General features: G+C 51.3%; 1 protein-coding gene across 1 annotated transcript in view; it reads right to left on the bottom strand.

Moving 5' to 3' along the window:
* Positions 1 to 13,550, bottom strand: part of DNMT3B (DNA methyltransferase 3 beta) — a 42,038-nt gene that overhangs the window by 15,915 nt on the left and 12,573 nt on the right. Inside the window, exons 8-12 of the mRNA XM_063147468.1 lie at positions 6,988 to 7,119; positions 6,459 to 6,503; positions 4,061 to 4,140; positions 2,462 to 2,574; positions 1,204 to 1,387 (exon numbers count right to left, since the gene is read on the bottom strand). Coding sequence (XP_063003538.1) covers positions 1,204 to 1,387; positions 2,462 to 2,574; positions 4,061 to 4,140; positions 6,459 to 6,503; positions 6,988 to 7,119 — 554 coding nt within the window. The remainder of the gene's footprint in view (positions 1 to 1,203; positions 1,388 to 2,461; positions 2,575 to 4,060; positions 4,141 to 6,458; positions 6,504 to 6,987; positions 7,120 to 13,550) is intronic.

Raw genomic sequence — 13,550 nt, 5'->3', positions numbered from 1 at the left:
TATAGAAATGTAATAAATAAATAAACCATTATTATTGTTAGTGCTCTCAAATCAAATTGATGGGCTGGATGAGGGCAAATAAATAGCCATTTGGTCCAGATAAGACAGAGTTACTGATCATGGGTGGCTCAGAGACCAGATAGGAACCAGTTTCCAGCCCTTTTCTGACCCATCAGATGCACAACCTGGGGGAGGGGCTCCTTTATTTGGGATTGGCAACCTCCCAGGGTTGTTGTGACGAAAGAATGGAGAGGAGCATCACGTACACCGCTTTAGGCTCCTTGGAGGAAAGGTGGGATAAAAACATAACTATAATGATGATGATCGTTACAGAACTATGGCAACAGGAAAAGGACACAATCATCCCATTAGTCACATCAGTCACCGACCTCCCGTCAAAAAACTATACAGAAAACCTTCAGAAACTGGGAGTTTTATCACACCAGCATTATACTGTGCCATCACTGCGAATTGCATGCAAAGGACTCAGAAGTTTTCCACCTTATAATCTGCTTTGATTGTGATGTACTCCCGTGCATCCTGCCTTAATTGTGCAATAAGGCCAAAAGATTCGCCGTATTTAGCCCCTTCTTTTTGAGCGTATCTTCCAAGCCGCCGCTGGGGCGCAGGAGCAGGATTTTAAAGAAATGCTTACATCTACATAAGCTTTAAAGATAAAGACACCAAAATTGGCACAGTAATCGATATTAGGGAGAGCTTTAAGCATACCAAATTTGGATTGATTTGGGTCATCCGTTGATTTTTTATGATTTTTTTACATTTCCCCCCTTAAACTCACTTCCTGGTATGCAAAGGATCGCTGTCGCCCAGTAGCAAAAACAACAACAACCACGAAAGCTTAGCGCTACGGGGATAATCCGAGGGAAGCAGGGACGTGGGATGAAGCTTTGGGTCTACCAAAATCCATCCACACCAACAGCCAGAAAGCAGTCATACTTAAAACATGCTCAATTGTCAAGAAATTTCTGAATCTGTAAAAGACAGCATGACCTGGCAAAGCCCATCATGCCCGTCTAGAAAACCCACCACAAACGAGAAAAGAGACAATAATAATAGAATTTGAAAGGGACAGAAAGGGAGACACGTCTACGAGGACCCTCTTCTCCTACTAGGACTTTCTTCTCCCGCTCCCACGACTGGGTTCTCTCCTCCGCACTTGGCTCCCAAACCCCGTTTCCTTACGTATTCCTTCCCGCTCTCATTGGTGAAAAACTCCTTCAGGCGCGTGTTCCAGTCATGCCGTCGCAGCAGCTGCCCATAGCGGCGTTGCGGCTGGCACATGAAGCAGCTCCAGGGCTCCTCTTTCCTGGCGGCCTCGGCCGAGCCTTGCCCCACCAGGGCATTCAAGCAATCCACGCAGAAGCACCTGCAGAGAAGAGGCCAAAGGAGATGGGGGGACGGTGTTACGGAGCGTCGGAGGAGGAGTTCCGGTGTTCGTCCATCTCCTTCTTTGCTCACATGCTCAATAAATTTCCTCCACACCCCCTCAAATTTATCTTCGCTTCGTTGCCCTCGTGCTTTCCTCAATTTTTGCGTCAACGTTTCTAGGAGGCCCATCTGCCACACCCTTTGGTAAAATTATCAATATAGAGTCCTTTGCCATCTTTCCCGTGCTTAGCTATCAACCACCTAGCTGCCAATAGCAGATGGCTTGTTGTTGTTGTTGATTCGTTCAGTCGCTTCCGACTCTTTGTGACTTCATGGACCAGCCCACGCGACCCCCAGCTCCCCCAAGGTCAAGTCCGTCACCTCCAGAACATGATCCCTCCATCTTGCCCTTGGTTGGCCCCTCTTCCTTTTGGGGCTTATTAATTCCTTATTTAAAAGCTTGATATCTAATCTTTTGTATAAATTTAACAAAGCTAAATTTGGCATATAGAGAGTTATGGAAAGTATAAGTGGATGGGCAAAGAACTAATTTCCGTAGGCCCTAAATTAAATGATTAAATTAATGTTAAGCAACCTCAAACACAGACTGGAACATGTATTTATTTTTGTACGGAGTCAGAATGTATATATGTGTTGTATTATTTGACCTTTGTAACAAGAACTATAAAAATAAAAACTATTTAAAAAAGAGAGTTCATAGAATCATAGAATAGCAGAGTTGGAAGGGGCCTACAAGGCCATCGAGTCCAACCCCCTGCTCAGTGCAGGAATCTACCCTAAAGCATCCCTGACAGGTGGTTGTCCAGGCCTCTTGAAGGCCTCTAGGGTGGGAGAGGCCACAACCTCCCCAGGTAACTGGTTCCATTGTCGTACTGCTCTAACAGTCAGTGGAACCAGTTACCTAGGGAGGTGGTGAGCTCTCCCACACTAGAGGCTTTCAAGAGTTCTTCTGGAGAGCGACCTCTCCGGCGCAGGGAAGGGCGCTTGCGACAGGGGAACGAGGGCAGAGGAGGCGCGCCAGGCCTGGAACAAGGCAGAGGGTGCAGCCCACCTGAAGCAACTGGCATTATCACAGAGCAGCAACTCGCTGCCCTCGCAGCAGATGGAGCAGTAGGTCTGGTAGCCATCATCGTCGTACATGTAGAAAAGCTCTAGGAACCGATCCTGGAAGAAAATAGGCCCACGGTGGAACAATGGTTTGGGACTGCCTGGGCAGCACGAGGCCCAAATCCAGGCATCAAAGAACACAGAGCCAGCAGACCGGCCTCCCTCAACCTGATGCCCTCCGGATGTGTTGGGACTACAGCATACCCTGGGGAGAGGACCACAACTCCCACCATTCCTCAGCCATCATAGCTGCTATCTCGGCCCATCTTGGCCCATGGGCGCACGTGCCCCAATGGGCTAAAAGCAGGCTTTGCCTGCAAGCAGTTCTGCACACATTCTGGGCCTGTAAGGGCCAAAACTTTCGCTCGGATAAATGCCGTGGGTTCCAGCCTGAGGGTCCCTCCCAGCCTTGCCGTTCCTGGCTGAGAAGTGGCTGGTCAAGGCGATCGCGAGTCCCACATCTCTCCGAAGGAAGGGATGCCGCCTGGCCACGGCTCTAGAAGCCCTCTTTGGACACAGGAAAGGACCAGCCGCTCTTGAACCTGCTCCTTTGGGGCAAGCTGATACCACTCGCTACAGGCGATCTGTGAGGAGACTTTCTGGGCCTGTTTCAATCTGGTTTTGGGCCTGGCTTTGGAACAAAATATGCCCTGGTCTTGTTGGAGGACAGCCTTGGTTTCCCTGCACCTTCTCAGTGGCCAATTCCAGAGAGGCCACCTAGGCTTCCTGCTGGGCTGTATCTCCAGTACTGCAGAGATTTTAGTCAGTGTGTTGAGCAATTCAGAACATGCCCGCCCACCCCTGCCTCCTAATGATGCCTCCCCTCCATCCAATTCAACCCCGATTATGCAGGGTGTGGAGAATGTGGACAGGGAGACATTTTTCTCCGCCTCTCATAATACTAGAACCCAACAGGTCATCCCATGAAGCTGGTTGAGTGTGGGGGGAGTTTCAGGACAAATAAAAGGAAGGACTTCTTCATGCAGTGCATAAATTCACTTCCACAAGACGTCATGATGGCCGTCAATTTGGATGGATTTTAAAGGGGGCGTTAAAAGTTCTTGGAAAAGAAGGCAACCAGAAATAATGGGTCGATGCTACTTCTAGTATCAGAGGCAGAATTGCTGGGGAATATGGGTGGGAGGGTGCTGTTGCACTTATGTCCTGCTTGTGGGTTTCTCACTGGTTGGCCACGGGGTGACTTCATGGCCCCTTTGGTGTGGGGGGGACCTGGGGAGACGGGAGGAACCTTCTAGAATTTAGCAGGTCACTCTCTGGACCCTCATCACAGGACTCTTCTACATCTGCCTCAGAGTGCTGTGGGCTGCTGCGGATTGGGAAACACCCCCCTTACAGGTGTTCTTGTTTTGCATCAGTTTCATGCAAACCGATGCGGAGAGGGGCAGGTGTACGTGTACAAAACAGGACAAGGAAGACCAGGTGGCTTCATTCCAAAGAGAGCTTCTGGAGATGACCCTGCCCTCCCCTTCCCTCTTGCTTCACCTATGTCACAGAATGGAATCCCCAGCGCTTGACCACTCACCTGGCAAGTGACGCAGAGGCCCCCTTCGAACAGCGGGTGGAAAGTCACGGGGTCCTTCCTCCCACACGATAAACAGCTGTCTGTTCAGGGAGCACAAGACGGGTCAGAAGGTTTGCAAAGAGCGTTTCTTAAGGCAAAGGCAGCCTTTCACAACCAGCTGCTCTTCAGAGGGGCCAGACTACAACTCCCGTCAACCTCAGCCAGCAGGGCCAATTGCTGTATTTCGCTGGGGATGATTGGAGTCGTAGTCTGACACCTCTACAAGGTGCCAGGTCAGGAAAGGTTATCTAATCCAAGATAAACGTAATGCTCTGAGCTAGGCAAAACACACAGCGTTTATGAGCTCTATTCCAGGAACAGAAATGAAGAGCAAAGTTGGGGAAAGCAAATAAGGGCACAATCCCATGAGATCCACGCCTGATCCTCGAAAGCCTCCCAGTGCGACAGCTTGTGAGTGTCCAGTGCCGAGTGGGCGGTGCAGAAGAGGCAACCGTGGCCTCCAACGCACCTCCCGCTCTGCAGGTTCGCTAGACGGGCTTTTCGCCCATCTAGCTGAGGTGCTGTGGAGGAGGTGGGAAGGAGGCTGGAGGGGCCTGTGGATACTGTGTGAGCCAGCCTCCCCATTCCTCTCCACCACCACCCTCACCCATGAAAACACCCCCTTTATCTCTTCGGTGACCTCGGAGGGATGCAATCCCGTCAGCGCTGAAGGGAAAGGAGCACAGATTTCTAGATGCAAAGTCAGAGTTCTGGCTCCAACCTCAGATCCAGGATCCGAAATCTCCTATGCTCCACCCCGAGACGCTGTCTAGGGACCATAGGATTGCTCCCTCGATGTATGTTTATAATGTGAAAGGCTGGGGGGGGGTGCTTGCTTTTGGGGGCCCAGGCCCATCTGCAAGGGCTCCCAGCTTCGTGATGGAGTGCATGCTTGGTGTACAGGAGGTTGCAAGTTCCAACTCCAGTTGTATCTCCATCATACTTCACACCAATTAGTTCTTCCTTATTGGTATATGAACATTCATAAATGACAGAATGGAAATTGGAAATGAATTGCTAATTGTCATGACTGCATGACAACAAAGACCAAAAAAATAAGCTCGTGCCAAGTTTAATCTTATACATTGCATCTATTTCAGCGGTATTCAGAACATCTGTTTGCTACTCATCTTGGTAGAAGAAGGGAGCGCAAGTCCACACACCCTGTTGCTAGTAGGAGAATCTAGGAGGCACTGCCCTGGTTGGCATGACACAACAACCCATGGTGGGCTGTCAACCTTGTTTGTTTCATGGTGGCTTGTTGTGACATCCGAACCCAGCAGTTTCCTCAGCATGGTTTGTTAACCACGCATAAGCCACCCTGAGAACCCATGGCTTGTTGAGGGGTTGTTCAGAGTGGCTTGTTTTCAGAGTGGCTTGTTGTGACCTGCAAAGCCGGCGTGATGGCTTGTGTGTGGCTTGTCAGAAAGAGCTACAGAGTCCCCTGGCAAGAGCAGCGAAAAATCCAGCTGCTCCTCGCAAGCTTTCTAATAATAACTCCTATTATATCTTGACAGGACGCTAGTTAATTTACTCCTTTGGTTCATCGCCTCCCTGGACAGCAGCACTTTTCCCCCACCTTCACTGAGATTTGTGCAAATTTGACTTGTATGCATAAATCTCCCCAAATGTGGGGGGAATCTACAGAAAGCTCCGCCCTCCACTAATAAGTGCATTTCATTTATATTGTCACCTGTGTTCCAAGGGTCTTCACGCAACCCTTACACCCTCTTACAGGAGGCTCACAACAGCCCACTTTTGCTGCATGGACTTTGCTTTCCAGGAAGGTAAAAAAAGGCCAAGAGGAAGGGCAATGTGGGCGTTGCTTTTTATCGGGCACAGAAGGCATGAGAGCAACACAGAACTCTGAAAACTGGATAAAAATGAAGCTAAGAACATCAGAAGTGCCCTGCTGGATCAGACCGAGGGTCCATCTAGTCCAGCACTCTGTTCACACAGGGGCCAAACAGCCATCGGCCAGGGATGAACAAAGCAGGACATGATGCAACAGCACCCTCCCACCCATGTTCCCCAGCAACTGGTGCACACAGGCTTACTGCCTCGAATACTGGAGATGGCACACAACCATCAGGGCTAGTAGTGATGGATAGCCTTCTCCTCTAGCTACTGAATTGTCAGCTTGGATCTCACCCCTGGAAAGGCCCATATCCTGAACGGAAGAACGTAGATCCACCCACAGGCAACACCAGCATTAGTGAGTTGAATATTACTTTTTTTCCAAAGAGCTATTCAGGTGTGCAGGTGAGTCTCCTGTCTGCCATGTCTACCGAAGGGGGCTGTCAGACAAGACTCCTGGTCTGCCCACAGACCAGCTTTTGATGCTGAGCGAACTCCTTACCTTCCAAGCTCTTCTTGTTATTCCTCACTTCCGAAACCATCCGCTCTGGAAAGAAAGTGGCAACAAGGCGTGAGTGAGCGAGCCCCTCTCACGGGTCCCTCTGTCAGGGATGTGGTCGTTGCATCCTGCATGGCAGGTGCTGCGTTGAGCGTGGGGTGGTGGGGGTGGAATAGATGGCCTCCATCCCCCTTCCAACTCTACAAGCCTATGATCCTCTCCCTTAGAGAGTTCAGCGTGCAAACCGGCAGGCAGGCAGGCACGCCGTTGCTTCTCAAACAGCCCCCCTTGGACAATCAGGGTGCCAGGCAGATACAAAAGAGGGCAGGGCTCCTGCAGCTTTCACTTTTGTGATGGGGAGGGAATTTCACCAAGTGCTGCGTGCCTACAAAGGACACCTGCTGAAAGTCCCCATTCAATACAACTGTTAAAGATACAGGAGCCCGGTCCTCCTTTCCATGCGGTCACCCTAAAACTGAGCCTCTGAAGGGCCCTGCCCCCTCCTGCACACGCACACACACACACACATTACCTCGGCTTTGGTTCACCTCCGTCTGCTCCTTGTTGCCACCACTGCAGACATTTGTCTTGACCCGCTTGGTCGGGGGGGCAGGTTCAGGGGGGGCGGACTCTTCGGCGCTGCTCTTGCTGAGGGCTCTGCTCTCTGAAAGGACAGGGCAGCAGCCCACGTTAGCACGGGAGAGTGGAAGGGCGGCAGCCCAGTCGGCTTGGGGCGCCACCTCTGCTCAAGCGGCCACATTTCCACGGTTGTTCTAGCCACGCTTGAGAGCTGCTCTGTGCTGGCTCCCAGCCTTCCTCACCTGCAAGCATCTCGCCCTCCGTTGCAAAGGGCTTTACCTCCATGCTTCCAGCAGCGTCTCCCGGAACACGCAGCCTTGCGGCCTCCGCTCAGCACATGCCTAGGCTCCCATCCCAATCCCCGCTACTCGAGTGGCCGTCCGGTTTCCCCTGCCTTTGCAGAATGTGGCTGCCCCACTTTGAGGTCCTGCAAGGTCCCGCCGTCCACAGAAGCCGGCCCTTTGCACCCGTGGCCCAGGCTTCCTTCAGGCAGGGGGCAGGCAAGGAGCTCAACCGGTTCCTGGACTGTGCCATCTAGGCTTTCCCTAGGGGAGCACATTTGAACGCGCCAACCCTGCGTCAGCAGCCCAATTTTGGACATCCCAGGAAAGGCTTCAACACTTCACCTGAGAGCAGTGTGGTGTAATGGTAGGACGAGGACTGGGGACACTGGGTTCAAATGCCCAAAAAGCCATGAACTCACTGGGTAATATAGAATCGTAGAATCATAGAATAGCAGAGTTGGAAGGGGCCTACAAGGCCATCGAGTCCAACCCCCTGCTCAAGGCAGGAATCCACCCTAAAGCATCCCTGACAGAGGGCTGTCCAGCTGCCTCTTGAAGGCCTCTAGTGTGGGAGAGCCCACAACCTCCCTAGGTTACTGGTTCCATTGTCGCACTGCTCTAACAGTCAGGAAGTTTTTCCTGATGTCCAGCTGGATCCTGGCCCTCCTCTGTGTGACAACCTTTTAAGTATTTGAAGAGTGCTCTCATGTCTCCCCTCCATCTTCTCTTCTCCAGGCTAAACATGCCCAGTTCTTTCAGTCTCTCTTCATTGGGCTTTGTTTCCAGACCCCTGATCATCCTGGTTGCCCTCCTCTGAACACGCTCCAGCTTGTCTGCGGCCAGCCACAGCCTAACCTCCCTCACAGGATTCGTGGGCAAATAAAACCGGGGAGCAGAGAGAGAACCACGTCCACCATCCCAAACTCCTTGGAGGAAAGCCATGTCAAAGCGGGGGGGGGGGGGGGATGGGAATAGAAGTGAAGCCAAATATTTAAATGAATCTGCTAATTGGTGTGACCTGGGCCTGAGTCATAGCACCTGCCGCTCTCTTGCTACTCCACTGTAGCTCCCAGGAGAAGGTCAGAGCTGATGCAAGAAATGGAGCCATAGCAGTAAACGAACAATACAAGAAATTACAAACCCTGCAAGGCAGTGGGGTACAAGGAGCAGTGCCCCAACCGTCAACCCACCAGGGTGATCGTTTCCTGGACGTAAAAGGCCCAGGGCCTCGCAGGTTCTGCCAGCGCCTGGACAGACATCACTGAGGAACCTATTGTGGGCTCCACGGAAGATGGGCAGATTACGAAATTCAGGTTGCTTACCTGTAACTGTAGTTCTTCGAGTGGTCATCTGTGCATTCACACTTAATGGGGCTCTGCGCCTGCGCGGAGCCTCGATCGGACTTTTAATAGCTGAGAAACTTTTGGGCGGGAACTCCTCCCCCACCGTCAGGGCGTATATATGTGGTGTTCCCACCCACTCCCTCAGTTCCTCGAGACCGACGACGATCTCTGGATTCGGGAGAAACCAACATCGGTATGGAGTGTATAGACACCATAATGGGGACGGTGGGAGGGTAGTGTGAATGCACAGATGACCACTCGAAGAACTACAGTTACAGGTAAGCAACCTGAATTTCTTCTTCGTGGTCTCTGTGCATCACACTTAATGGGGCGATTAGCAGGCTGACTTACCGGCGGAGGGTCGGTGTCTCATTGTAGGATTGATGAGAGCACAGCTTTCCCAAAGCGAGCCGTAGATCTTGCTTGTACATCCATCTTATAGTGTCTGATGAATGTGGAATGCGAAGACCAAGTCGCTGCTTTACAGAGGTCACTAAGGGGAATTCCTCTGGCGAAAGCGGTAGAGGTTGCTATACCGCGTGTAGAATGGGCCCTCACTGTAGGTGGAAGGTCCCTTTTTGCAATTTCGTATGTCAATTGGATTGTTTGTCGAATCCAGGCAGCGAGACGTTGTTTAGAAACAGGTGTGCCTTTTTTAGGTTCGCCATAGCAGATGAACAGTTTTTGCGAGGCGCTGAAAGGCTGGGTTCTATTCTTGTAGAACGCCAAGGCTCTGCGAACGTCTAATGAATGTAATTGTTTTTCTAGGTCAGAAGACGGATTCGGGAAGAAGATTGGAAGGGAGATGGCCTCATTCACGTGGAAATCGGATGCAACTTTCGGAAGGAAGGAAGCGTCCGGGCGCAAGGACACCGATTCTTTGTGGAATGTCAGGTAAGGAGGGTCAATCCTTAGGGCTGAAAGTTCGCTTAACCCTTCTGGCTGAGGTTATGGCCACTAAAAATGCGACTTTCCAAGATAAATGTTGGAGAGTGCAGGATGCCATGGGTTCGAATGGGCGAGTAGTAAGCATTTTCAGAACCAGTGGTAGGTCCCATGCTGGTGCTTGATCTCTGAGCGGGGGTGCAAGGTTATTCAGACCTCTTAGGAAGGATCGCACCAAAGGGTGGCGAAACAGTGTGTAGCTCTCGACAGCGGAGCGGGTGTTCGATATGGCCGCTAGGTATACCTTGATCGATGATGGTTTAAGGCTGGAGTCGAAGAGGTTAGTCAGAAATTGAAGTATATCCGTTATTGAGCACTGGAGAGGATCCAGTGAGTTATCGGATGCGAAACGTTGGAAAGTTTTCCACTTAGCGGCATATGAGCGTCTTGTTGCAGGTCTTTTAGATGCGTCTAGGATTCTTTGAACTCGAGTAGGTATCGAGGTTCTTGGTGTATCCTCCATGCTGTGAGTTTCAGGGTTTTGAGGTCTGGGTGGTAAACCCTGTTCTGAGTGTGGGATATGAGGTCGTGTAGCAACGGAAGGTTGATATAGTTTCGTTGCGCTAGACGGAGGAGTGTGTGGAACCAGGTCTGGCGTGGCCACCACGGCGCGATGACAATGGCATCTGTGTTGTCCTTGGCTATTTTTGCTATGACCCTCGTGAGAAGGGGAAAAGGCGGGAAGATGTAAAATAATGTCCCGGACCAGTGGAGTGAGAACGCGTCCCCTAGGGATGCACGGTGCCACACTCTGGAGCAAAACTTGTTGCATGCCGCATTCCGTGGGGAAGCAAAGAGGTCTATGGTGGGTTGTCCCCACTCCAGAAATATAGAATGGCGAACTTCGGTTGCTAGTTCCCATTCGTGGGATGTTTTTGGTGTGCGGCTTAAGGAGTCTGCTAGGGTGTTGGAGACACCAGCGATATGGACTGCGTTGAGCCGTATGTTTTTGGACACAATCCATGTCAATATGTCAATGGTGAGGCTGACGAGAGGTGGCGAATGGGTGCCACCTTGTTTGTTCAGGTGCCATAACACGGATGTGTTGTCTGTTAGAATTTGTATGTACTGGTTCGCTATTATTGGCTCGAATGCGAGCATTGCTTTCCAAACGGCCAGGAGTTCTAGCCTGTTGATATGGAACTGTGCCTCTATGGAAGACCAGTGACCCTGGGCTTGGAGGGGGCCGCAATGTGCTCCCCATCCGGTAAGGGAAGCGTCTGTTGTGATGGTCTTTGTGTGAGGGGGAGTCAGGAATGGAATTCCATGAATTAGATTTGACATGTCCATCCACCAGAGTAGGGATCGGGCTACGGTATCTGGGATGGTTAGGTGGATCCGACGGCCGTCGGACTCGAAATCGAAGACTTCTTGTAGCCAGAGTTGTGTGGGTCTCATTTTGAGACGTGCCCATTCCACCACGGCTACGGTTGCGGCCATATGGCCTAGTAGTCTCTGAATGGTGTGAGCAGTAGTGCGTCTGCTGTAAAAAACTGTGGAGGCGAGAGATAGGAGTTTGGTGGCTCTGTCTCTGGGGAGATAGGCCCTTCCTTTCTGAGAATTTAGTTGTGCTCCGATGAACTGTATAGTTTGGCAAGGTTGTAGGTTGGATTTCTCGGAATTGACACAGAGGCCGAGGTCGTTTAGGAGACGGAGGGTGTATTCGAGGTCGGATTGGAGTTTGTCCTTTTTGGTCGATACGATCAACCAATCATCCAGATATGGGTAAATTTCGAGGCCCTGAGTCCGGAGGAATGCACACACGGGAGCCATGCATTTTGTGAAGACTCTGGGGGCAGAGGAGAGGCCGAATGGAAGGACTTTGAATTGGAAGACTTGTGACCCGATTGCAAAACGGAGGTATTTCTGGTGGTTGGGGTGTACTTGAATATGAAAATATGCGTCCTGGAGATCGATAGATGCGAACCATACCCCTTGACGTAGCAGGGGTAGGATTGTTCCCAGTGAGTTCATTCTGAATTTTTCGGTCGAAATGAACTTGTTTAGGGGGTGGAGGTCCAAGATGGGGCGGAGTCCCCCGTCGTTCTTGGGGACGGTGAAATATCGGGAGAAGAAACCGCCCGAAAAGGGGTTGGTGGTCACTTGTTGTATGGCTCCTTTTTGTAGGAGAGTGGATGTTTCCAACCGAAGGGCCTGTGTCGAAGGGGTGATCTTTACAATTCCGAGTGGTGGCTGGGTGTTGAATTTTAGACGGTATCCGTTTGAGATAATGTCTAATACCCATGTGTCTGTAGTGATGGAGCCCCAAGTGTGACGAAACTGGGCTAACGTGTTGCCAAATATAACGGGCGCAACGGAATGGGCGTCAAAGATGACGTCGCTGTGGTGGCTCAGTGCGACCTCGGGTCGGGCGCGGTTTGGGAGCTTGGTACTGTTTATGTTGTTGTTGAGGTTGGTACCGTGGAGTGCGATCCGTGAACTGCCTATTATAGTAGGGATTTTGTTGTCTGAACCACTTGCGCGGTCTAGTGGTTGGTTGTGCAGGTGGTTGGCCGATTCCCATCTTTTTCGCCGTGGTTCATGCCTTCTGTACAGAATCCAGTTGGTCATCTGTTTTAGAATTAAAAAGGCCTTCCCCGTCGAAGGGGAACTCTTCGATTCTGGTTCTGGTTTCTGGAGTGAGACCTGCTGAACGCAACCACGCATGCCTGCGCAATGCGATGGCTCCAACCATAGACTTTGCGTGGCAGTCTGTCTGATGGCGAGTGGTATTTATTTGGTGACGGGAGAGTTTCATTGCCTCCGACTGAAAAACTCTAGCCAGTTCTCGTTGGTCTTCAGGGAGATAGTCGCAAAGCGATCCAATTTTGTCCCAAAGAAAAAGCTGGTATCTGGACATCATCGCTCCATAATTAGAGACTCGAAGGCCCAGGGCGGAAGTGGAATATAACTTCCTTCCGAGGGCATCGAGTTTTCGGCCTTCTTTATCGGTTGGTGCACTATGTTGTCTGTGAGTTCTCCCTTGTGCTGATTCCACTATTATGGAATTTGGGCGCGGATGTGAGAAAAGAAAAGCGGCATCCTTCTCTTGCACTCTGTACATGGATTCGAGGCATCTCGATGCCGAAGTAATGGTTGCTGGGGTATCCCAAGTTTGTTGTATGGTCTGGAGGAGAGCCGGAAGAAGTGGGACGGATACTGGTACCGCTGATGCTGTGTAGATCGCGTCATACACAGGGTCTTTGACCTGTTCAGTTTGTTGTTGGGCATCAACTCCAAGACTTTGGGCCATCCAAAGTACTTGGTCCGAGAAAAAACCAAGCTCTTCCGATGGGGACACTCTGCCTTTTGTCGGTACCGTGTTGGCCGGGGATGGCATGGATGGAACAGGCGATTGAGTTGAGGATGAATCGGATTGGTAGTCATCCTCCGATATAGGAGAGGCCTGCCTGGCACTTCGCGGTGGTAGCTGTTGCCGGTTCGGTGGAGGTGGAAGCGGACGGTCCCGTAGTGGGGATCTCCGTACTCTCCGTGTGGCGGTCAATGATATCCCTCTTGGTGGTATCGGTGGGGGAGGCGTGGGAGGCCTCTGTCTGGGCGTATGCGATGAGGGCTCATAGTACGAGTCCTGGTACCTTGGGCTCGGATGGGGTGGGTACCCCCTCCAATAATCATACACATGATGTGTTGGTGGGGGGTAATGCTCATAAAACCGATCCCAGTCCCTATGCGGTGACCTGGAGCGAGCACGATATAGATCATGTTCCGAGCGTTGGTAGGCCTGTCGTTCCCTATCCCTAGAGCGGGATTGTGAGGGTGAACGAGGTGGAGTACGCCGGTTCCGAGGGGAAGTATTAAAGGCTGCTTGATTCGATGGAACTGGTCGGTCCGGAGATGATTCTCGGGTTCGAGTAGCTGGGGTCGGCTCTCGATTGCGAGGAGGTAATTCCACAATTTCCCCTTCCGATGCTGTTGAGATAGGC

This window comes from Elgaria multicarinata, chromosome 1 (genome assembly GCF_023053635.1).
Source record: "Elgaria multicarinata webbii isolate HBS135686 ecotype San Diego chromosome 1, rElgMul1.1.pri, whole genome shotgun sequence".
Taxonomy (NCBI): domain Eukaryota; kingdom Metazoa; phylum Chordata; class Lepidosauria; order Squamata; family Anguidae; genus Elgaria; species Elgaria multicarinata.
This window is presented reverse-complemented; position numbering and strand designations above follow the sequence as displayed.